Source organism: Coturnix japonica, chromosome 1 (assembly GCF_001577835.2).
Source record: "Coturnix japonica isolate 7356 chromosome 1, Coturnix japonica 2.1, whole genome shotgun sequence".
Classification (NCBI taxonomy): Eukaryota; Metazoa; Chordata; class Aves; order Galliformes; family Phasianidae; genus Coturnix; species Coturnix japonica.
The window spans coordinates 150,034,088-150,059,634 of record NC_029516.1 but is presented as its reverse complement, the minus strand read 5'-3'; the positions used below and the strand labels follow the sequence as shown (position 1 = coordinate 150,059,634).

General features: G+C 41.9%; 1 protein-coding gene across 2 annotated transcripts; it reads left to right on the top strand.

Annotated features, from left to right (window-relative positions):
- Nucleotide 1: 1 nt before the first annotated feature.
- Nucleotides 2-25,547, top strand: NUFIP1 (nuclear FMR1 interacting protein 1). 2 transcript variants are annotated; one of them, XM_015851751.2, is made up of 10 exons: nucleotides 2-240; nucleotides 454-542; nucleotides 2,385-2,489; nucleotides 3,117-3,179; nucleotides 3,508-3,584; nucleotides 9,769-9,861; nucleotides 13,755-14,020; nucleotides 17,757-17,885; nucleotides 20,414-20,646; nucleotides 23,313-25,547. In XM_015851751.2, exons 1-10 carry the CDS (start codon nucleotides 57-59, stop codon nucleotides 23,649-23,651), a joined length of 1,578 nt encoding a protein of 525 aa, XP_015707237.1. In that variant the 5' UTR covers nucleotides 2-56; the 3' UTR covers nucleotides 23,652-25,547. The 2 variants fall into 2 exon arrangements, with proteins under 2 accessions (XP_015707237.1, XP_015707236.1); XM_015851750.2 differs by having other exon boundaries at nucleotides 50-243.

Genomic DNA, 25,547 nt, shown 5'->3' with positions numbered 1-25,547 from the left:
GAAGTGACGCATTTAGTGGCGGCCGGGCTGTAGGAGCGGCTGGTCACGCGGCGGGCATGCAGCCGGGCGGCGAGTTGGGCTCCGCCGTCAGCCCGTTCGGATGGTTCCCACCGCTTCGCCCGCCGCTCTTTTGCCCTCCGCCCCCTTGGGAACATGGCTTATGGCCGCCGCCCGACGGCTACGCCCCGCCGCCGGCATGGTACCCGCCGGCCTACCAGGAGCCCACGAGGCGGCCGCAGGGTAGTGAGTGGGGGGGGTCCCGTCACCTTGTTTCCTTTTCCCTTCTATTTAGTACTTATTACTATTATTTTCTCTGATCCTCCGACCTCGATTTGAGTCTGCAGGGTCCCTCTCCCCCCCCCCACATCTGGTCCCACATGCTTGTGAGACTCATTGGCTGCAGCAATTGAAACCGACTGTTGTGTTGTGTGGGTTTTTCGTTTGTTCTTTAAGGTGGAAATGGCCATTTTCAGCAGGAATGGCAAGGAGAGCAAGCACCTGGCTTCCATAAGCGTTCTCCTGGTGGAAACAACAAGCAGAAGGTACAGATGGGCTGTATGCCCTTTGGAGTTTCCTTTCTGTTATAACTGTTCTGTGATGCTGGGATGGAGGTGGCCATGTGGGGCTTGTGTCCCTGTTTTGGATGTGCATCACGAAGATGATCAGGGGGCTGGAGCACCTCCCCTATGAGGACAGGCTGAGGGAGTTGGGCTTGTTCAGCCTGGAGAAGAGAAGGTTGCGGGGTGACCTCATTGCAGCCTTTCAATACCTGAAGGGAACTTACTCCCAGGAGGGGAGTAAACTCTTCAAAGGGCTGACAGTAGCAGGACACGGGGAAATGGTTTTAAGTTGAAAGAGGGAAGATTTAGGTTGGATGTTAGGGGGAAGTTCTTCACTAGGAGAGTGGTTAGGCCCTGGAACAGGCTGCCCAGGGAGGTTGTGGATGCCCCGTCCTTGGAGGTGTTCAAGACCAGGTTGGACGGGGCCCTGGGCAACCTGATCTAGTAAATGTGTATGTTTGGTGGCCCTGCCAGGCAGGGGGGTTGGAACTACATGATCCTTGAGGTCCCTTCCAACCCGGCTCATTCTGTGATTCTGTGCATGACAAGCAAAATAAGTGTGGTTCCCTTGCATGACTGAGGAAGTGATTCTTCCTCCTGGACTGTCCTCGTGAGGCTTCACCTGCAGTATTTTATCCGGGATATGAATTTGGAGTCAGTCTAGAACAGGCCACAGGGATGAGGGCTGGAGTGTTTCTCCTGTAGAGTAAGGAAGGGAGAGTGGGGTATGCTCTTGGATGTCAGGGGGAAGCTCTTTACAGTGGGAGTGGTGAGGTGCTGGAACAGGCTGTCCAGAGAGGTTGTGTGTGCTCTGTCACTGGAGGTGCCGGAGACCAGGTTGGGTGGAGCCCTGTTCTAGTGCTAGATCTGGAGATTGGTGGCCCTGCCTATGGCAGGGGAGTTGGAACTTGATCCATGGGGTCCCTTCCAACCCAAAGAGTTCTATGGTAAGTGGAGGCTCTGGAGAAGCCTCATTGTGGCCTTCCAGTACTTAAAAGGGGCATATAGGGAAGTTAGGGAGGGGATATTCATATTCATCAGATAGCGTGAGAGAGCAAGAGGTAGCAGTTTCAATCTCATCTATATCTACGTTGTTAACTATAAGGAAGAAATAATCTGCTTCGGGCAGTGAGGCACTGGCACAGCTGTCCAGAGAAGCTGTGGGTGCCCCATCCCTACAGGCATGTAAGACCACATTGGATGGGGCCCTGGGCAGCCTCAGCTGCTGTGTGGCAGCCCTGCACATGGCAGGAGGCTGGAAACTGGTTGGGCTTTAAGTTTCCTTCCAACTGAGGCCTCAAACCCTGAGCTCAATGAAGGGATCAAATCCTAAAATGCATAATCTCAATAAAAGCCTTTATTTTGATGGTGCCCAGATGCATAAAACACTTCAGTGGTTCATTATGTTTTCAGACCCTGACAACCTCATCACTTTGCTGTGATGGTGGGAGGGGGAAAGGTCCCTACTGCCCCTTGAGCTCCTACCTGGGATATTAGAACAGGCGTAGACTTGACTCTATGGGGAGGAGATGTGTGGAGCTGTAGCCCTGGCTCTTCTCCAAGCTGCTGCTAAGCCTGTGTCTGCAGAAGTGATTATAGAAGGGTAGTAGCAGGAAGAACTGAGTGTACTGCATTTTGTTTAAAAAATAAATGATATGAATTGTTAATGTATAGCTTTGTTAATATAGATCATTTTGAATGTTTTATTGGAATTATTACTGAAATATTTCCGATTTTATTAAATCTTATCTAATTAAACAGGGAGCACCTTGTAACCTTTTAACTTCTATGCTGGATTTTTATTTTTTTTTTCCTTCCTCTTAGAACAAAAAAAAGAAGGAGCCAGTTTTCTCTCACTATTGCGATACCTGTGACCGAGGCTATAAAAACCAGGAGAAGTACGATGAACATATTTCACAGCATATACAGGTTGAACTTTACTTGCGTTATTTTTATTTCAATCTCTAGTTTCATATATGAACTGTAGAGCTCACATATGCCAGTTCACGGAGTGCTGTAGGCACTCTTATGATGATAGACCTAGCAACAGATTCCTGAGCTGCTAGGAGATTTTTTTATACACTGTGTCTAGGGAAGCTTTCAGTTGTGTTTTTGGCTTTATTGCTCAAGTCATTTTAATGTTCTTCTGAATCATTGTTAATTCACTCCAGCATTATGAGCAACTTCACTGACATTAGCGTAGCACATGAAATATGTGTGAAAATGCTTTATGTGGTAGAGATTTTATGATGCATTCCCTTACTGCAAAGAAGTAACACAATTTGAAGTTGGAAAGCCCCACAAATCTTTCTTTTAGCTTTTCTTTATATTATCTTTGATTATGAGGCTTGTCGGCTTCACTAGCTGTACAAAAATCAGATCGAACTTAGAAGTACGTTAACCCTAAATTTCTTTTGCAGTCATGTTTGTTTTAAAATTGTGGTGCTTAAACTCCATGCCATCAACTGTATAATCATCTGGTGCAGGATTTGACTTCTATACAAATGTTGTAATTTCCTTGTACGATACTTGAAGTTCACTCCTTTTATCTTGCAGTGCACAGAAGAAGGATGCAATTTCAATGCACATGAGAAGTTAGTTCAGATACACTGGAAGAATGTAGGTATCCCAGCTGTCTCCCAGAATATTAATCTTTGCTGTCTTCACATAGCGGGGGGGATTGAAACTAGATGATCATTATCATCTTTTTCAACCCAGGCAGTTCTATGGTTCTCAGTTTTTTCATTCTTCTGAAATTAAAACATCACCTCTGAGTTGAATCTGTTATTAAAAAATTATCCTGTAGGTATAAATTTTCAGTGCTACATCTTAATGGATTTTAAAGTACAGTCACTGCATGTTTGGAGATAAAGTGCAGTACCTTTTTCCTTTTGTTTTTTCCTGCTTCCCCTTCTGGCTTTGAAACACATCTGAATTTCTTCCTTAGGTACATGGACCTGGTGCTAAAAGAATAAAGTTAGATAGTCCAGAAGAGATTGCTCGGTGGAGAGAAGAAAGAAAGAAGTAAGTAATTGCCTGACACTTCATGAAGAATGAAATCTACACATGGCGCTGTAACTGAAGTGTGGGCTGAAGTTCATATGCAGCAGTATTTCTCATTTTCTCTCTGTGTTTCCATAGGCTTTTTCATGGTGACTGTCTCTTAGTTAACTCCTTTTTAGTAGATGAAAGATGCTGTTGGTTTCCCTCTCTTCTGTACATGACTTGGAATACAGTGATCAGTACATGGGTGTGTTTCTTTAAGTAGGAGTTGTGCATGCAGAGTGGGAAGTTGCATAAATCAAATTTCAAGTTTGCTGATGATCAGCCTTGGCACTGTGCTAGTGACCTCTTGAGATGAACAACTTGTCTAGTACAGTCTTAAAGCCCACACTTTTATAACACTATCTCCAAGGGAGAAAATTAATATTAGATTTATTTTCAACTTTCAGTGGAGCTTTTTTTTTCATCTTTATATACGTTTCTCTTCTGAGGTGCTTGTAGGAGAGCTGCTGGTGCCAAGGTTTATGTGGTGAAATGGTTTTCAAGGTGTATGCAAGTACATGCTTTACTGTGTACCAGAAGCATGTCCATGCATTCATTTTCTGTTTTATATGTTGTTGGCTTGGGGCGTGCATACTGTGAGTCAAAGCAAAATTTATGTGCTGTTTATTTGAGGGATGATACTCTGCCTTAGATAGGAGTCTAGAAATTCATTATGGTATATAGTTGTTTTTCTTTCTTCCATGTGACTATAATTTTGTTGTGATACAAGCCCTTTTTTTGCTGTAGCAAACTAAAATAAGTGGAAATATAGTCATGACCATCACAAAAAGGCAGTGTGGGATGAGCCAAAGCCGCTAGGTGGAGTAGTGCTGTCACTTATTTTGGTGTGTCTGTTTCTATGTGAGTATCTCATTTTGCTATGGTAGATGTATGTAGAATAACTACTTGAGTGGCTTGTGTTAATTTCTGTACAAAAGCTGAGAAAGCTGTACTAACAATAATACAATAAAAGAAACAAGTAAATAAAAGCAACAAAAGCCAAGTCTGAGGCTTCTGCAAAGCATTAATTGGGTGTCCAGCAAAGCAACAATGTAGTACTGAAGATATGACTCACAGTAAACATTCAGTTTTAAAGAGGGGGCTAAAAAGGACATGAGAGGGAGTCTGAACTATTAGGCAGATTCGGTTTAAGGTGACAAGTAAAAGCTTTTTTCTTTCTAGTAACTCCAATCAGAGTTAAAAATCTTTTTAGGTCATTAGTAGTTGATTTCTAATTAGTTTCTGGTGATTTAATGTGTTTATTTTCATACTGCATCCCTGACGTTTGTTTTGGTTGTTCTTTCAGCTGTTGTAAATAATGACTTAAAGTTCCTGTGTTCTTCTTGATTAGCTGCTGTGTTGTTCAGTCGAGTATTCTGCTATCATCTATTAAAGCCTGTCTTTAAAGTGCAGCATTCTGCATGATGAGGGAAGGGAGAGTGGTAATGAGTGAACATCTCTGCAGGAAGTGTGCCAGGTCACAATGCTGTTTTCCTATTTCAGTTTCTATACAACAGAATAGCCCGTCTTGTTGCAGCCTTTGCATATCCCTTCACCTAAAGGGTTTTTAATTGCTTATGGCCTACTCAGCTTTCTAAGGAGGCCAGTCTGGAGGCTTTTTAATGTTTTTTGATGTAGTGGATTGGAAAGCAGGCAGTCTGAAGTTATGCAGGCAGTGATAGAGATGACGTTTTATGGGATATAAGAATTGAGTGCACCCTCAGCAACTTTGCAGATGGCACCAAGCTGAGTGATGCAGTTGATTATGGCAGAAGGAAGAGATGCCATCCAGAGAAGGTAGTGAGGTGCTGGAATCTGTGGCCAATAGAGGCAGTGGGTGCCCTTCCCTGGAGGTGTTCAAGGCCAGGTTGAATGGGGGCTCTGTATGATGTGATCTGCCTTATCTAGCAGCTGGCAGCCTTGCCCACAGCAGGGAGTTGGAAATATATGATCTTTGGAGTCCCTTCCAACCCAAGCCATTCTACGATTCCTTTGTTTGGAAGACAAATGATTGTGAAGGTTGACCTTATCTTTGGTGATTACAATTGCTTTTCTTTTTTTGACTTGTCCATTCCAACTGTTGAGAAATGTGCTGTTCTAGTATTTTTTAAATACAAGCTTAAAGAGAATCACTAACAGGGCATTTCCTTACAGCATAGAATGGGGCGTTGCTGTCTTCCATTCTTTCCAAGTGAAACCTGAGGACTAGTGGTCCATCTGTTTCTAACCAGCTCTTCATAGGCTCATTTTCTAGTAACCTTTGCTAAGGCAGCTCTGATGTTGAAGCAAATACCTAAGCTTGCTTTTGCTTACGGGTTGATATAACACAAGGTGATTATTCTTGATCTTGTGTATTGCTTCTATATTCTGGCCTGCCCTGCTTTATTTAACCCATTCATTTTGTTATGGTCCATTTAGGGATTGACTGCAGTGTTTCCTTGCAGTGTATTTGATAGGCTGAGCATCTATTTAATAAATGAAGACTAGTGCTGTCAACCAAGCCTTCTTTTATTAATTTGTAATCCCCTAGTTGATAATGATAGCCCTTGGCATCATCCCTGGTGGTACATTCACAGTAGTTAAATAGGTAATAAGGAAAATTAATATCTGAGTGCCTGGCACAAGTAGTGCAGACAAAGTGGAGTGGATGAAATGTTTTAAGGTGGACATAAATGGGATAGAATTTATTGGTATGCGCTAGGAATTAAACTGTCTTAGCTAATGTGTAGTGAAATCATACTGTACATGCAGTGCTAGGTAAAATGCCTGGTAGTCTCAGAACAGAATTTTATCAGCTCTCTATGGGCCCGTTTGGGCTGTACGTGTCCCTTTTGCTGTTGGTTGTATGCTCTGTCAGGACCAGCTCTGTAAGTCGCAGTGCTGTTCCTATGAAGGTTAATATGTGTAGCTTTGGACTCCAGAAATGTGCTGTGTAAACTGCTATGGAAACAGTTCTGTTTTCAGTTAGGCACTGACAAAGCTCTTTGTGCTTTCTAAGAGCTATGTTTACTTGGTTTATTTGGGCGAGATGCAGTGCACTGAACTATCGAGCATGTATGATTTTGGCTCATTTGTTGGAAGAAAACAACCTGTTTACTAAGGCACACAAGTTAGTAATTATACTTAATGTCACCATTCCCAGCCCTGGGAAGCTTACATTATTTTTTGCCTGCCTATCATTTTGTTAGTGCGGTTGTGCTCTTGGCATTACAGATTTATAGTGCTATCCTGAAAATTCATGCTGAAAAACATCCCATGGTGGTAACAGCCATGTATTTGGAGCCTGCAGTTGTTACATGATGGGGCTGCTGCTTTGGGTGATACTGGCTCTTTCATCAAAACTGTGCCTGTCCATCACATCCTGCTTTCACTCCTTTTACAGAAAGTCACCAACATCCCTAAAGCCATTGTGTTGACTGATAAGGCTGCCTGTAGTCAAGCTGTGCCAAGTGTTCACAGGACCTGAGTGCTGGGTTATTTCTGTTACTTCAGTGGTGTTTGTAGCTAACGCTTTACAAACTTCATTTGACTGATGGAGGAGGGCACGTATTCTAAGGATCCAAGCCTGGGTCAGCACATCAGATCATAAAACGTGACCCTTTTATATGTTAAGATTCAGTATGTGCTCTTTGCATTCTACATTGCCACAATTGTGTTCAGGAGCTGTCTTCCTAAACTTAGCCTTTCTAAGTAAGAATTTTCTATCAAAGTGAAAGGGGGGGGGGGGAATTCCTCTTTGTAGTTTCTCTTGAATATCTTGTTAGCTGCTCTTAGGTGGTGAAGTTTACAGAGTGTGGGTCTCTTTTGTGTAGTTGTACCTTGAAGGCATAATGTAATGTTTGCACTACAGGCATCTGTCTCCACTCTGGGACAAGGTGGAATTTGCTGTTTCCAAAGGTAGATGTGGCTGATGCCCTGTTTTGTTACTACATGTGTAAGCCTGTCCTATTGCCCAGTTCAAACAGAACAACCCTGAATCCAGTTGTTGTGCACTAGTAAAGTATAAATATATAATGGGATTCTTGCATGGACATTCACTCACAATATGGGTCAAGTAGCAAAATTTCTTAATAGTTACAGAAAGCCAACTTAGTATTATCATTTATTCTCATGATGTTAACAATCTTGGCTAGAACAGCCTGACCAATTTATGTTTCTTTAGCCAAAGTGCATTTGTCAGGAGTTGCACAGACCTGTTTGTGCTCAAGCAATGCTGAGATCCAGGATTGTACTGGGGCTATAATGCCCCATCCCTGGGGGTGTTCAAGGCCAGGCTGTATGGAGCCTTGGGCAACCTGATCTAGTGCCCAGGTTAGCGTTTGGCAAACCTGTCTTTGACAGGGAGTTTCAAACTAGATGATCTTCTAGGTTCCTTCCAACCCCAGTCATTTTATGCTGTCTATAACAGGCCACCCAGAGCCTGTAGAGTCTCTTCCTTGGACATCTTCCAAAGCTTCCAGGTCTTGGTTCCAGGCACCCTCTGCTCTTGTTGTCCCTCCTGAAGTGGGCAGTTGGACCAGACAGCCTTTAGAGGTCACTTCCAACCTCAACCTTTCTGTGGCTCTGTGATGTGGATTTGCTTCCATTTTTGGAATGGTTGGGTTTAGTTTGCACTGATTTGGTCCACGTGTTCCACCAGGGACAAGTGGGGTTGATTTGGCCCGGTCATCTAATGAGCCCACTGGAGTGCTCTGCTCAGCCTTGTTGCATAGTGGAGCACTTTGGAGACTTTTGCTCCAGGATTAAGGGTTTTACCTTACGTCCTTATTTTTAATGACCAAGAGAAGCTTGGAGTTCTCCTTTGTATAGCTATCCTGTAAATAACTCTTCTTTTGTGGGCCTTACTCATGTGAAAGCATCCTAAGTTTCCTCCTAAAAGCGTGGAGGGTCTGTCAAGCTCAATGGTCTTTGAATGTGAAGCTATTGAGATAAAACAATCCATTCCATGCCTGCTGCATACTAGGAGCTTTATAACGTGGATTAAGAAATGTAAGTAGTGGGTAAGAGTGGAGATGAAATATCACATCCCATATCACTTCAGCTATGCGTGGTGAGTTTCTGGGAGGAATCTGATGGAAATAGACTCCGATAGCCTATACTCAAATCCTCATAAAGAAGACAAGTTCAGTGGTGTTTTTAGGTTTGTCTTAAAAAATGCTCATCTTTTTTTCCTTGATATGTTGTCAAAACTGTCTTGAGTCAGCATGAAGCTTATTCTTACTGTAAAATAAAATGCATGGGTTAAGATTAAATATTTAAAGAAAGATGTGTCCTTTTTGATAGCTATATATAGCGAGTAGCTGTTTTTAAGTTGCTTGTTACTCCATTTTAATAGGCATCAAATATTTATGTTTTGTGTTACTTTCCAGAAAGGGAAAGCACTGAGGTCTGGCTAACTGATATTTACAGAGCATCCAGTGTTGCCATTTTAAGGCTTTGACAGGAGTCCTTGCATGTTGGAACCAGCGCAGTGTTCGTCTGCAGGGAGGAATGGTGAAGGAGGTGGGGAGTGGGAAGAGAGATGTGGTTTGGTTTGGTAGATGATTGTAATAGTAGATTAGTTTTGTTCTGCATGACTTAGCAATTTATCTTGAAGCTGGAATAAAAAGCTGGTAATATTGGTGTAATAGAGTTCCTTATGCGAGCACAATTCTTAATATTGTGCAGAGGAGGAAGCTTTTTTCCCCTTAACTATGATGTTAAGGGAATCTTTTGCATGCAGAAGATATTCTTAAAAGCCCTTTTTTAATGTAAGAGTTGAGCCATTGTTTTGCTAAAGGCACGCTATGCCTCAGGATCCTTAAATACTGTGGTTAAAGCACTGTAGTAATTAAATTGCAAGACTAAATCATGTGCTGTGGTGTGTAGGGACAGGCAGAGGGTCCAAAAGCATGATTCAGCTGTTAGTCTTTAGCTTGTCTGATGGTTATGTAAATTTAATAGTCCCAATTTAGTGGATTTTTGTTGCATGGGAGTGTGTGACCATAAATACTCAGGTTTCTTTTCTTCATTGGTGCCTTTTTAAGGAGGAAGCAGTCTGGTATGCTTACATGAAACACAGAGACTCTCTTATGCTTATAGAGAATACTGGTTTGGTCAAGGGTGAGCTGGCAAACTACAGTGAACATTTCAAGAGCATATGATTTTTTTTTTTTTCTTCTAGAAATTTTCCTACATTAGCAAACATTGAAAAGAAGAAAGTTATGCAGATGGAGAAGGAAGAAAGAGGAGAAGTCCTCACCACCACACAGTTTGGGTAAGCGTTTTAAAATCAGCTTGTTACTTTCCTTCTAATGAGTTCAGACATATGCTTTCTTACTGTGGTCTCCAAGCACTTACTGCTTCCACTGCACACACGATCTAGCTGGCCTTTAGCAGAGGACAGGTCACTTTGACAAATGGCAGTTGTAATGTTCCTTTGTTTACAGTGCTTCATAGTCCACTTCAGTTAAATTAAACAATGATTGTATTAGAAACCTGATGATGTTCTTGCTGGATTCTACACTGGTTTATTTGAGAAGCACATTCTAGTGGCTATTCATTAGTTTACCATAACCTTGGTCTCTGAAAAAGAAATAAGGGGGATGGAAGTCACACAATATAATTAATGTGGTCTAATCCTCTTATGCCTGGAAATGGCCAAGAGACTTTGTGTGGATTTGGCTTTTTACTCTGTGCTTTCAGATGATAAATCAATGATCAAGTGAAGAGCTGAGGAAGGTTTAACTTTGTTTTCATAGTTTAAATAGTGCTATTGTTGCTTCTTCTACCCTCCATCTTCATTATCTATCCTGCTACCTTTGTTCTGGGCCCAATACTTGGTCCTCTTGGATTTTTCTGTTCATTCTCTCGTACCTTGAATTACTTTTTCCATGTCATCTTGTGTTTTATTTTATTTTTTCCACAGTGTTAGTGTTATACGGAAATAGCCAACTCCATTAGTCTTGCTTTAGAGCCTGAGGGAAGACTTCTATATAAAATGATCCGCTACCCCCAGAACATATCACAGAATCACCCAGGTTGGAAGGGACCTCAAGGATCATGAAGCTCCAACCCCCGCCCCCCTGCCTGGCAGGGCCACCAAACTTCCATGTATACTAGATCAGGTTGCCCAGGGCCCCATCCAACCTGGCCTTGAACACCTCCAGAGATGGGGCATCCACAATGTCCCTGGGCAGCCTGTTCCAGGACCTCACTGCTCTCCTAGTGAAGAACTTCCCCCTAACATAGTTTAAGCTGAATGACTGAGCCAGGAAGCAGGATTGGACCCAGCTCTAAGAGGCTCTTGCTAAATTCATTTTGCTGCTTTGTGGAAGTGAAGCTGGAGATTGACTTCCAGGGGATGACAAAACAGAGCTTGAACCATGGTAAATCAGTTGAACCAGTGCAGAATGAGGTTCAGACAAGGCTAGAATAACTTAAGTGGTAGTGGTGCAAATTACATTGGTGCCTCAGATGTCAAATGTTTACTCACCCCTCCCTTGCCCCCATTCAACTTGCTGCCTTTTATTCCTCAGGATGGAAAGGCTTATAAAAGACTGATGCAGATATACTTTGCACACAAGGGACCAAGGCTACAAACATGGAGTTACATTTGGAGGTTCTTAGATGCAAAGCTGGGTTTTGCTTGTCAGAATAATGAGCTATGTGGTGTCTACAGGTTTATTTGGCAACATGTGGCTGTTCCAGTGAACTGTTAGTCAGATGCCAAATGTAATCTCAAATATAGGCAGAAGTCTTTTAGGTATGTTAGTAACTTTATCTGGAAAACCATTAGGGAGTGGGGGGGGGAAAGCCCTAAAAACTGCTGTTTTCACTTAGTGACCTTTACTTCTAGTTAATTTTAGAGATTTTCTGCTTTTTTTTCCCCTTTTCCCTGAACTTGTAGCCCAGAAGGCTTACTCTACTATCCAAAAACCTGTTATTTCTGCTTGGTTTATCAACAGTAAAGATTCTGAAATTGTTGCTTATCTGGCAGACTTAATGATGCACGAGGCAAAAATAGAATACATCTTGTTCTTTGCAAGCTGTACTATTAAAGCAAATAGCTAAGTAAGATTTAGAAAGGATTAGATACTTAACACTTCTACAACACTTTCCATTTGTGGTTCTCTGAAGTGCTTTATAACAGCTAATTCCCAGCATCCCTGTGTGTGAGATTAGAGAGGCAGGAGGACCACTTGGGCAGTCTGTGGTGTCTTGCAACAGCTAATTAATAGCACATAGCTCTTTATCCTCTTTAAACGGGAAATGAAGAACACATCTTTCAGTAGAGGAAGGCAGAGGCCAGGCTGGCACTTGCTGGGATGTGTTTGTGACCTTGGGGTTTCTTTCTGGGTATTTGAGTCCCTGTGGAAACTAGAATGTTTTTGTCCCTGGTCAAGGACAGTTTCAGCCTGTGTTTACTCAGTATTGTCCAAGTTATACAACAACATCCTGAATTTAAAGCCTAGTATAAATTCAGAAATGAAATTTAGAATCTTAAAAGCACATGAATTACAGGTGATGGTAGCCTTACTTCATGGGTAAGAGGCACAGGAAGGTGGTGGCTTGTATCTCTTGTCACAGGAGAACTATGGTGAATGATACTATCAGGATGGAGCAGTCAGTGCTAGACACTCAAGAAATGGCTGAAGAATGAACTGTTTTGTCATCATATAAGGCCTATTTGAATGTTCCACCTGGTACTGTTTGCCTCAAGAGGAACTTAAAACTGGAGAACTGTTAAAGAGGATGGCACTAATTAAAAGTGATATCGTTTTTGCATAGGCAAAGGTGTGTGGTTTGGGAGGATTGCGTGAGAGAGTAAAAAAATGTGTTTGGGTGAGAAGAGGTAATTAGAATATCTCTACACTGTTTCTTGTATCTTGAGGGGAAAAATGAAGTTAACAGGTAGCTGTTTTATTCTCACAGCGAGAACAAACCAGAGGAATCTTTCTCCATGAAGCATTAACACCTTGCTGCAAGGTGTGGAGAAAAGCAGAAGTTAACACAGCACCACACAGCATGAGACACAAAGTGTTCAGTGAGCTGCTTGGTTTGGAGAGGGTGTCTAGGTGGTACACTGCTGAAAGCTGGAAGAAGATGAGAAATGTGACCACTTGTGAGGAAAAGGAGCATAAAAAACAGAGCTGTTCTGCTGGCTGCTTACCAGTGATGTGGTGCCAGGTTAGAAACACACCTTTGAGGCTAATCTTGTGGGTGCGTGGCTCAAGGCCCAAGGAGAAGTGTCAGGAAGAAGTTCTTGCCCAAGCATGGTGTCATACAGCTGATTAAGGCTAACAGGATCTCTGCTGTGCTGTAGGTGAGATTGAGGGACAGTGTACTGAGCCAAGTGAACCATAGGACTGGATCAAGGCTGTCATATCTTTTGTTTTTATAGTGTGCTCAGGACTATGTGCGGTCTTGTGTTGATTAATTAACTCTCTTTTGCTTGAAAGGAAATATTTTCAGGAGGCTTAGGTTGTCAGTTCTGTATTTGCTTTTCTGACTGGGTCACACCTATTCTCATATCTATACATTCTGAATTTGTTTGGCTGATTAGATACCTTCTAGAAACATGCTTTGTGTTTGTAGGATAATCTGGAAAGCCAGCAGAACTAGCCTGCAGAACTAGCCTGCTGTTCTCCCTTGTAATTGACTTGCTTTGTCCCAGTAGAAGTCTGTCTTCCTTTTCCATCAGAGTAAAAGAGAAGAGCAGCATATTAGCAGGCAGTCATTGCATCTTATCCTTCACTGAGCTGTAACTGGGAAAAGACTTCAGTAGAGGGAGTATGCTGATGGTAGATGCTTACCTTCTATGTATGCTCCACCTGTTCTGAATGAGTTCATTGCTTAAGTGAAGGGGATATTTACTGAATTTTTGTATCGTGAAGTGAAAACTGTTTTCACACAATAAATGATTAAGGAGCTTGCTTAGCTCTTTGCCCTGTTAAAAGATGAAATTCATCAACTTCAGGCCTTTCATGTAACCCTGCCAGTGAGATGAGCTGTGACTGCATGTGTGGTCTATTACCACACGTTAACTGAGCTGGAGCAAGTCTTGGTGTTGTTCTGTGTTGCTGCACCGTGTGTGCACCTGACCTATCGAGTGACTTCAGTTTTACTCTCCTGGGTTGTCATTCTGTGAACTCTTTTTCTCTTCTTCAGCAAAATGAAGGGAATGTGGAAAGCTACAGAAGATGAGAAGTCTGGGCAGCAAGGAAGGCAGAAGAGAAAACAGAAGCGTCAGTTCTGGAAGAAATTTAAGAAAAATGGTGTTGATAATAATGTACCGTCACAAAGAAATCAAAATGAAGCTAATGGACCAGGAAACAGTACATGTGAAAAAGAACATGAAAAACAGCCTGCTTTGGAGACTCAGCCATGCATGAAGGACGTTGACCCGCTCAGTCTTCTGGCAAACAGTGATGTTGGTAAGATGAAAAAGGTTGAGGAACTTTTAAGTAGTGCTGTTGAAATGACTCCTGGACTTCTGTGGAGCCAGTAGCTTTGGGGAAGAGCTGAGAATTTCAGTATAACCAAACAAAGAAACCCCACCACACTGTCACTGATGAAAAGAGAGCTAATTAGACATGATTATAATGGAAGGCTTTTTTCTTAGTAGAAAATTGATGGAGAGCTTTTCCAGTATTCTGGGACAATAATACTACTCATTGTTATTAACAAAGAAGCGTGGTAGCATGGCTAGAATAGTTCTAGGGTCAGCAAGATCACAAATCTGTAACTTTGAATGTAGTCCAACATCCCTGTTTCTAAACCTTACATTTAGAACTTCCTTTTAAATGGAAATTTCTGTACCCTGTTTCAGAACGTGGCCTTCTAAGAAACCTCACAGAATATTGTTGGTACTGACTTGATGCTTTAAATCTGATATTTAGTTAACAAATTGGAGAGGGTTTCTAGGCTCTTATAGAACAAAATTGAGGTGCCTCATTGTTTTAACAGATACTTAACCATACTAGAATCATAGAATGACCCAGGTTGGAAAAGACCTTGAAGATCATCACGTCCAACCACAGCCTAACCATAGTGCCCTAACTCTAACAACCCTACACTAAATCATATCCCTGAGCACTACATCCAAACGGCTCTTAAACACATCCAGGGATGGGGATTCAACCACCTCCCTGGGGAGCCTATTCAAGTGTTTAACTACCCTTTCTGTAAGGAAGTGTTTCCTAATGTCCAACCTAAACTTGCCCTGGTGCAACTTGAGGCCATTTCCCCTCGTCCTGTCACAAGTGAGAAGAGACTTGCCCTGCTCTCACTGTAAGCACCTTTCAGATACCAAAAGAGGGCAATAAGGGGAGCCTCAGCCTCCTTTTCCCCAAACTAATCTTATTTTGTCTATAATCTCCATATGTTAGGAATGTTGGTTTTTTTTCCCCCCCAGAACAGTAGCAAAGTGAATCAAAAGTAATTTGAGCCCCAGGGAACTAATGCTGTAGTAATCTTAGGAAGGAGAGCATAGAGATTGGTGTTTAAAAAACAGTATTTGGTGCAAGGCAATGCACGGAAATGCATTCTATGCCACATAGTGATGCTAGTCTTCGGACTGAGGTAACTTTTGCAGGGAGGCCCAGATTCAACTTTATCTTGGTGTTCAGGGAAGATGATGGTGACTAGAAGGTTGGTTGTCTGCATTTCAGAAGGGAGGAGGAGCCTAGTGGTGTTGGCATAATGGTGGGGGAAGAAGGGAAGGAATAGTATTTGAGTTGCTTTGAGTTAAGGTGATGAAAGTTTTACCTGTTAGCTGGGGTTTTGGAAGTGCTGCCAACAAGTTTGTGTGCAATGGCATTTATTCTGCTGTAAGTATTATGTAACATACTAAAGCACATGCATCAAATTAGGTTACTATGTTAACATATAAAGTAAGAAAATACAAAGCCAAAAGAGTGAAGTACTGCAACAAAAGAATTATTTTTGAAAGGTATTAAATATGTTCTAGTGTTTTGCAAGTAATATTTAGAATGTGAAAACAATGGATTTCCTTGTATGAATTAAATGACAGGAAAATACAAATGTTTTTTCTTTTAATTCCATTTTTTTCCTAAATTATCTAACTTTTGATATTCTCCATATGTGTGTATTTCCTGAACTATTACTGCTTAGTCTTTTTTGTGAGCAAGTTTTGTTTTCCCTGTGCTGGCAGCAATATAAACTGTACTGATAGAACTATTTATAATATAGCCAGCAGTGATGTAGTGCTCTTAGAATATGGCACATAAGCTGACTTACACTCTAGCTATTTTTAACAGCAAGGCTAGAATGCATCCCATGGAAAGGCTTCTGATGTCGAGTTTCTCCTCTCAAAGACATAATCTTCAATTAGTGGGAACAAGAATTCAGCATCCCTATGCAATTTGTTTATTCCACTCATCTGCGTGTTGGGAAACGAAGTATGATTAAATATAGCTACATTTCCCCACAGCATCTGTGCTTTACTTAATGATAGGAATTTGAATTGTATGCAGTAAGTACAACTAGTGACTTCTGTTATAATAGGTAGAAAAGGAATGCAGTACTTAATAATGTGTAATAAATCCAGTTAGTTTTTCTATATTGAAGTAGAACAAATGTTTCTTGTAAAACCCTACATCTGAAGTCTGTGGTTTTGCTGTATAGAAACATTCTGTTGGAGTATTTAAACCTTTCAGACAGCGCCAGCCCTTTCTCTAGAGACAGCGTGTTTGTGTGCAATGCGTTCATTGAAGTTCTTTTCAGTAGCTGGTTCCTTCAGAGCTGAGACAGTCAGTGAGAGATGAGGAAAACAATTTTCCTCTTCATTTATAAACAGAAGCAAGATCAAGTGGCAGGTCTAAAATTCCTGAGGGAATTCTGATCAGAAGCAGTCAATTGTATGCAGTAGTGTGTAACGCTTCTCAAGTTGTTTTACTGTATATAATACGTTTTCTATTTGATCGTGTTTTCTGAATTTGCTAAAAACTAAAGTATTGGTATCCCTGTTCATTGCAGGGGAGTTGGACTGGATGGCCTTCGGAGGTCCCTTCCAACTCCAAGGATTCTACGGTTCTATAAAGTCTAACTTTAGTGGTTTTTAATAGCTTCTTTGCATATTCGTAAACTGTTTTCCACATACTTGCAGTGTAATTGCAAGTTGATGTGATTGCTCAACCGCTGAGACAACCTCTCATAAAAGAGTATAAGGTAAAGAAGCAGACCCTAATAGTCTAAATCAATGCCTGTGTGTTGAAGTTCTACTGAATAACATGAGTTTCTGTGAAATGAATTGGCAATTGTTAATGAGAGATTAAAACAGAATAGCAAAACACTGTGACTTAAATTCATGGTTTAAAAGTGAAGATCTCAGCAGTGTTTATCACAGAGTATTATGCTGCTCCCCCATGGAGTATAATATTCAAGTTTCAACAGCTGGGATACGTGAGGATACAACATTCTTTGTGACAGTGACTGCGATCGGTCTATTTCCATTAGCCCATAGTCTCATTTCTCAATGTCTGTGGTAGTTTTTCTGTTAACTTCAGTACTATCAGAGTCTTTCCAAGGTCTTAATGCCTATAGATGCTTTGCTTCAAACTAAAGCTGTTATAATTACATACAGTTGTGTGTACATATTTAGCAAGGTTGCTCTGGGTATGTCTCCCATTGTCAATTTATCCTGCTGAAAACAGATTGTCTAATATGTAGCCCGTGTCCTAAATGTCCCCAGTGAACTTTATATTCCTATCTAAGAATGTCTGCTTTTAAATCCTCACTCTGAGGCTAATTTGCATGTATAAATTACTGGTATTTAAATCCTTCCCCACCCCCTGCCTCCACAGGACTAAATCCAGCAAAACCTCAAAACATGTTATGAAATCTTTTTTCTTCTCTTTACCTGTGCTTGAAATAAAACCTATAATTACGTTTAATATATGAAGAAACTCCAAGCTGTTGTTTGGGAAGTCAAACCGTTTTGTTTCTGTAGATTTGACTGTAAGCCGGTGGTGAGACAACTTGTCCTCCATATATCTGTGTTGGGTAGGTGGATGTGCTTATTATCAATCCATGGTATTGAGCAATGGTGCCTAACATTGGCTTTGCATAGTGATTGTATGAGAATTTAATAGTGCTGGCTGTTCATACAGGGAGCGGAAAAAATTCCTCTTGCCTTTTCTTCCCCTGCAGAGTCTGATAAGGATGAAGCAGAAACTGAAGATGCGAAGCTGGAGATGACTGTTGTTCCCAAGCAGGTCACCTCAGCATTGAGTTCATTGTCAGCCAACTATGGCAGTGCCTCTGAGAGTGAGCCTGAAGGTGTGTACATGCTTTTCCTCTGATGTTACAGAATCACAGAATGACCTGGGTTGGAAGGGACCTCAAGGATCATGTAGTTCCAACCCCCCTGCCTGGCAGGGCCACCAAACATACACATTTACTAGATCAGGTTGCCCAGAGCCCTGTCCAACCTGGTCTTGAACATTTCCAAGGACGGGGCATCCACAACCTCCCTGGGCAGCCTGTTCCAGGGCCTAACCACTCTCCTAGTGAAGATCTTCCCCCTAAAATCCAACCTAATTTTTCCCTCTTTTAACTTAAAACCATTTCCCCGTGTCCTCCTATTGTCAGCCCTTTCAAAGAGTTTACTCCCCTCCTGGGAGTAAGTTCCCTTCAGGTATTAAAAGGCTGCAATGAGGTCACCCCGCAACCTTCTCTTCTCCAGGCTGAACAAACCCAACTCCCTCAGCCTGTCCTCATAGGGGAGGTGCTCCAGNCCGCAACCTTCTCTTCTCCAGGCTGAACAAACCCAACTCCCTCAGCCTGTCCTCATAGGGGAGGTGCTCCAGCCCCCTGATCATCTTCGTGGCCCTCGTCTGGACCCTTTCCAAAATCTCCATGTCTTTCTTGTACTGAGGGCTCCACACCTGGACACAGTACTCCAGATGGGGCCTCACAAGTGCCGAGTAGAGAGGGACGATCACCTCTCTATCCCTGCTGACCACCCCTCTCCTGATGGAGCCCAGGATCCCATTTGCTTTCCGAGCTGCCAGAGCGCACTGCTGGCTCTTGTTGAGTCTTTTGTCCATCAGGACCCCCAGGTCCTTCTCAGACGAGCTGCTCTCAAGGTCCATTCCTCCCAGCCTGTACAGGTGCACGTTTTGTACATGTTCTTCTCTCCCTACCTCTTCCTTCCCAGTGCTGCTGTATTTTATTAGGGGATATTTTCTTTCCAAAGGCTGCGAGGCTTTGCCTCTCACGTGTTTGATCCCTTAGTATCTACTGCTGAGTTCTTTATTTGTAGATGCAGCCCTTACAAGTGTGGTGGCCCACTGGTAGCATTCTTTGGTTGCATCCCTGAGCTGCTGAAAGCTGCACCTTTCAGTGTCTGTCAACCTACATAGTCCTCAACATTTCTTAAAGAGGCACTTAGAATGAAATGCAGCATGTAGTGATTAGCCAAGGTTATGAATAAGGTGTAATGCCAGTTCAGTGGTTGTATCTCCTGAACTCTTGTCTATGGAACTGCCTCTTGATCTGGGGCCTCTCTGCCCGTGCTGTAATTCAGAGCTGTCTTAGACTTGTTCATTATTTTTTTGTGGCATATTCTAGCAGAGTGAACCTTTCTAAAGGTTAAGCATGGGAATGTTTTACAGTCTGTGCAGAGGACCTCTCCAGTCTGCTTTTGGGGACACTGCATGCTACTACTGGTGTAAGTCATGCGCAGAAAGAGTCAGGGAGGAGTAAAAGCTTGTGTCATTATTTTGGCTACAGTTTGTTTCCCCATTCCTTCCTTGTCCCAGTTGAAGCACTAAGTGGGTTTTCTCTGTAAGCCATCAATCACTCCCAGTATGGTGATAACTGTTGATATCAGGGAAGTACCCAGGCAGAGTGTAGCATTTGTGTAGTCATCTGATGTGCTGCAATGACCTTGTCCACCAGGGCTGTGCCTCATCTAATTCCTTGTCTTTTTCTAAGCCTGTAGCATATTTTATAATGTCTCAAACAATGTTTCCTGAAAGATTGGGTGGATTTCTTTCCACCCTTTGTTTGCCTTTGCACTGTGATTTGAGGTGAAGGGTGGACATAACATTTCTTTGGTTAGGGTGTGTATTGTCAAACTTTCCAGGCTTATAGGCATGCGGTTCTGGGGGATGGGAAAGGTAGCCTGTCTTCAAGCTTGAACAGAGCCAGGAAAACACTGTTGTGGACAAATTCCCATGTCCTTAAGGGCTTTTTCCACAGAAGGCTGCTGGGTTTTGTCGTGAGACTTGAACTCTGCATTGCTTGGATGCTGTGCTGCTTTGAGTGTATGCATCAGTGTATAGCAGAGAACTGCAGCTGCTTGTTTGCAGTTATTTACAATGCCTTACTTGGCTTACCTAAAGTTGGAGAGAAGCTAGTAGACAGGGGACTGAAATTAGCAATGCTGTGCCCTGTGTAGTGATTTTCTCAACAGCCAAACTTGCAGCAGCTTATACTGTGAGGAGGAAGCAATGTGCTTTCTAAGTGAACGCAAGGCAGAGACTTGAAAATCTTGTTCAACTCCTTTAACAGAACAAAACCTACCCCCTGCAATACTGAGAAGACAGTAACTGTCTCATTTTCATTGTTCTGTGACTGCTTAGAGAACTTTTGGAATGGGCTTTTATTTAAAAATAAAAACAACAGAAATCCAAAACCCCCAAACAAAAGCCTCCCGTCTTTCAAATGGAGTGTGTACTTCTTCATCTTCAGGTTAAGTAAAAGAATACTCAAGAACTGCCAGTGCGTGGGTATAAAAGCACGTTAGAGGCCTTTAAGTCTGGGAGAGAAGTGTTAGTGTGTTGTTTGCTTTTGTTTTTTAGAAGTCTCTGTCAAGATTACAAGAAAAGCTGAGGAAAACGAAGCAGTGCTCAGAAATACACCCCAGAGTCCTGATGTTCATCAGAATCCAAAGCTGAATCAGGAACTTCCAGAATCTACTGAAACTACACTAAGAAGCTCAAATTCAAATGCAGGCCCTCCCAAAATCCCTGATAAAAGGGCAAAGAGAACATTACCTCTCCTTCCAAAGCGTCGTCCAACTCTGCTGGAAATGGTAAGCTTTACTGTTACAGTGGTGCCTGCTGTACAAGAGCAACACAACCCGTGAGCAGTTCTCCTCTCCCCTCAGGAAGTTAGAGAAGCCTGTTAGCTGAGGAAAGGCCAGGTCTTAAAATAGCAAGTAAATGTTTAACTCAGAGCATAGATGCCGAAATAGACAAACGAAAGTATCCTGGCATGCTTTTGGATAACAACTGATTTTGGTGAGCAGAAGGCAACTTGAAAAGTGTGATTGAAATGAACTGCATAAAGAACAAAACCTTTATCTGTCCTTCTCTTCCCGTGTTAATATTCTGTAGACTTGTTTGTATGTAATCCCATCAGATTTGTGCTGATCCTCCTCTCTTTGCACTCAGCTTTGTTATTCAGCTGCCTGATTGAGGAGGAGGTGGTTTTTTCAGCTGCAGAGATCTTGTTAACAAGGGTGTTGGTGTCTTAAGCTGTAAAGTGTTGTTGGGCTTCAACCTGCACATGCATGGAGTTCTTCTCTTAGGCACGTTTAAACCAGTCTGAGGAAGTGACTGCAGGTCACGTTGAAGAGCAGGTTGGTGTCACAAGGATCAAAAAGGTTTGTAGGTGTCAGCGTGTCACAGTTCTGTTCTGAACAGCAACCTGAAGTACTCTCTGAAACTGGTTTGCTTTAATGTAGACAAAACTTTTCCAGTACTTTTATCACTTTCAGTTCTCTAAAGCAATATTAGCTAGGAGGGCAAGATGAGGTAGGTTACACAGTTTTCCTGCCACAGCAAAACTGGGCACAGCTCAGGGGAAAGCAGAGAGCAGAGTGCTACTGACATCACCACTCTGATACAGCACAGGATGTCTAGGCAAGAGATAGTCAGTGATCTCCATCCCATGTAGCAGATCTGGGAGAAATTCATTGATAGACCTCTTAGTAGTACATAGTACATCTACTGTCAAGAAATAAAACTAATAGTGACTGAAAAAGGAAGTGTTTGTCCTTCCTTTTTATAGCTCTTTAAGCACACAGTAGTCTTTATCTCTTATTGTTCTAAGTTGTTGTTGGTCAAAGCAGTGGAGGCTCTGGAATAAGTCATATGAAGGTCGCTCCTATTGAGAGAAGTGGCACAGGTGTTGGCTGAACATGGGGATCCTGAATTGTAGCTTGCTAGTATAGTCCATTTTTAAAAGTACATCTTATCTTTTTCCTCTTAATGCTCAGATTTCTTGAAGGATGTGTACTATGGCTGTCAATTACAAAGGAGTGCCTAAGATTTGCAGGTAGCCTTCTGGAGCTATAAGGAACCGAGGGTGGTATTTCTTAGTGAACCACTGAAAACGTTTCTGAAAAGCAAAGAAGTTTTGCTCAGGAAGTGATGCTACACGAATGAAATGATTTTATTTTTAAAAGAGAGGCACTTGGACAGTGAATTTGGTCGCTATTACACTAGATTATCATAGTCATGAAAACAGTGTACACTTAGCAGTGCTGTTTGCTGATAGGCCTCTATGGATGTCACAACAGAGATACCTACCACTGCATTTAAAAATAGATGGGGATGATGCATCCCATCCGTACCTTTGTTATGATGTTTGGAGATTCAGCACTTTCTTCCTCACCTACAAGAATAATACAATAGTGTCTATTCTCTGCCCTTCTGTGCATCTATGGGTTGAGAAAGGCTTGTGAAGATTCATGTAAGGTACCAGTAATGGTAACAGCTGGTGCCAGCTGCCTGCAACACCTATTAAATAAATAGTCTACATGGAAAATGTACATACTTTAAAGTGGCTGGCTAGACTTCCCAAGCTTCTCTATGGCTTTGCAAGCAAGGTCTAGCTAGGATGTGTAATAAAGAACACCTGAAAATGGTCAGGTAGTTCAAGATTTAACTACTTGCTTTAAACTTGTAGTATTTACACCGTATTAGCTCTGCTGATGCTCACAATGACAATATTTTCCTTCACCCTTCTGTCTTTATTTTAACACACAAATGATCTTTAGTTAGACTGAAGGAAATGAGGAAGATCTCTAGTGTTGTTAGACTTGATGAATTATGTCCCAAAATAGATGTTGCTATTTAAGTCCACAGTCTGGTAGCTGATGAAACGTGCCCTTTCTGTGTATTTATAAGCATCTTTTACTCAGATATTTTTCTGATAAAAGCTGTGTGGGATATTAAATTACAGGTAAAGTATAGCCTGTGAAGCTTAAAAAATACCAGCAGACTTGCTACACTGATGTATTGTCCAGAGCCTGGAGTTCTTCATCTTGGGTGTTGGGTAGCTCATGTCTGTGATATGAGAGCATAGTCATTTAAATGTACCCTGGAAGATGACTGGAGAGGAAGTCCTGTGTTTAGGTGTAATATTGATATTCTCTGTCTCCTGAGCAAACTGAGATTGATGGCATAATCCAAATGGTACTCAGATTTTTTGGCTTGTTCAGCCTGTCTTAATGTATTAGTGGTGCTAAATGAGTGATGCTTAAACATCTGTGGTTTGGGCACGTGAGCATTCATCCATTTTAGTGGAACAGCCATGTATAAATACCAGTCATTGCCCTTCTGAGCCTCTTTCCTTGCCTCCTCCTTGCCAGATGCCTGTCCCACCTGTTCTTACCCATACATCTTTATAGGCATGTGTCAACTACAGGCCAGTGGGGGGAAATATGCATCACTTTCTCTTCTTTCTTTGCAGTTACTGGCCCAGGACATCCGACATGAAAGGAATGTGATTTTGCAGTGTATTCGATACCTTGTACGAAATGATGTGTTTGGACTTCATTTAAAAGCAGAAACAGAAGCTAAAACAGAGACTGAACAGGCCTCTAAAAGTACAGCAAAGACTTTGATGGACAAGCTCGATGGATCTCATTGTTCGTGTAGCTCTGACCTTCAGTTAGCAGGAAAAGAAGAGGATGAGTTATTAATAGCCCATGGTGAGGAAGCACCCATAGATCAGGTATCACAGATGCATCACTCAGCAGATGAGGAGATATGGGAAACCCCAGCAATTCACTGTGAAGAAGGTGTCTGAAGATGGTCAAGGCTCAGCTTTTCTACCTGACATCGGTTTTTCTTTTTTGAAAGACATAATTATAACAAAGTCATTAAAGTATATAATGAGAATGGTTAAAACCATGTTTCTGTTCTGCTCTGCCTGAGGTGAATGCTTCCTTGAAAACAGGAAAAAACAGCATCCATATTGAGTAATTTTATTACCCCATGGCTGAAATACAGCAGTGGACACAGAGTGTGATCTTTCCTAGAGAAGGTGTGGATCCCTGGTTTTAAGCTTCAAATCTGTGAATGTTTGATTTTGTTATGGAAGGTGTCAGTCCATTGCCACAGATAAATAGTGCTGGAGTATGATGGATCCTTCTCACATGAAATCATGGCCTGGGGTGTGGGTATGAATATCTGAGCTTCTGGAGTTATCTGAATGTCCTTCTTACGTGACTGGTCGTTACATTTTTGTTTCAGCTGTTACTGGTCTGTAGTAAAAATGGAAAGGAAAAAATCAGTGTGGGAGAAATAACTGACCTGGCTCTAAAAGTGCTGCTTGTACCACGAGTATTCGATTGAACTGAGCAGGGAAACAGAAATGAGAGTGCACACTGATGATGCAAGGATTTCTTTGTTTTACATGACAGTGTTGGTACCTACTGCTTTTATCAGTGCTAGGTCAGTGTCTGACCTCAGGTACCCATTGTTACACCTTAGACCTTAACTGCTGTCAAAGGCATTACCTGTCAGGTTTAACTCTTGAAGCAAACTCCTGGTACTGAGAATATCAGGTTGATTGGAAAGGTTGCTAAGAGATGCTTGTTTCTCTATCTTCAATATTAATTGGGCATTTTAGTTTGCTACCTGGAGAAATGCCTTCCTTGGCCTATTGGTGGATGTTTGTACAGTCTCTAGTGACTTCTCATGGGTTTGTACGTGCTCATTCTGTGTGGCTGTATGTACATGAGCTGTTGTGAATACTGTTGGGAAAGGAAACCAAACCATCAGCCAAGGTTTAGGAACAAGTTCTCTTGATTACATTGAGTGTTTGTTAGAATCCTTCTTCTGCAGGTGTTAGTTTGTCACGCTGACACTGGTAATGTGTCATGGGAATAGTCTGTTATCAAGTCTTCCACTTCAAAATATTTTGCTTTGTGTCTTTTAGTTGTGGTTAAATATCAGAGCTGAGTTACCTTCTCAGGGATTATGGTTTCTCTTTGGTAGCAATCTAACCCTACGTTCCACCACCTAAACACGACTCTTGTTGCTGTTGAGTGGTTATTTGCTGTCCTCTGATTTCTTAAATTAAAACTTGTGCCGTACATCTCATCTGTGGTGTATTAAAAAAAAATCAAACAAGAAGTAGCTGAAAATTCCATCCCACTACTCCATTTATAGCTACAACTGCATATTGTGCACTGACTAAACGTATGGAGTTCTATAAATATCAACACCCTTGTTAAAAAAAAATTGTCTAAGATGTGTAGAATAGACTGCAGTGATCATAAACGTATTTCTAAGGCAGATGATTCATCCTTCTCATGATGGTCCCACCAGCCATCTCAATCTCACTGACTTCTTATGGTCCTTACAGTCTTACTGTAGTGAAAGTATTGGCAGTGGGCACCCAGCCATAAAGGTCTGGCACTCAGGCAGAACCTGGCTTCTGAGTGGGTTGTGCCAATGCTGTTGAACCATATGGGCAACAACTGCACACATACAGGGAAAGAAATGGGGGTCCTTAGAATCAATGTGAAACTGCACTTTAATCAACCCTTAACATGCTTCTATCCCTGCCAAGCTGATAGCAGAGATTCCTTTGATTGTATACTGACTCCATTTAAAGAAAGAAAACAAAAAATAACTTTAATCTGAATTCTTTATACTGTTGTCATATATTTCAATATTAAACTTTCACACAAAAAAA

Excerpts from the sequence above, each read along its gene's own strand:
- NUFIP1 (XM_015851750.2), top strand. The coding sequence starts at position 57 with ATGCAGCCGGGCGGCGAGTTGGGCTCCGCCGTCAGCCCGTTCGGATGG. Across the intron at positions 244-453 it reads CACGAGGCGGCCGCAGGGTA|GTGGAAATGGCCATTTTCAG; the intron begins GTGAGTGGGGGG and ends TTGTTCTTTAAG. Across the intron at positions 9,862-13,754 it reads CTCACCACCACACAGTTTGG|CAAAATGAAGGGAATGTGGA; the intron begins GTAAGCGTTTTA and ends TCTCTTCTTCAG.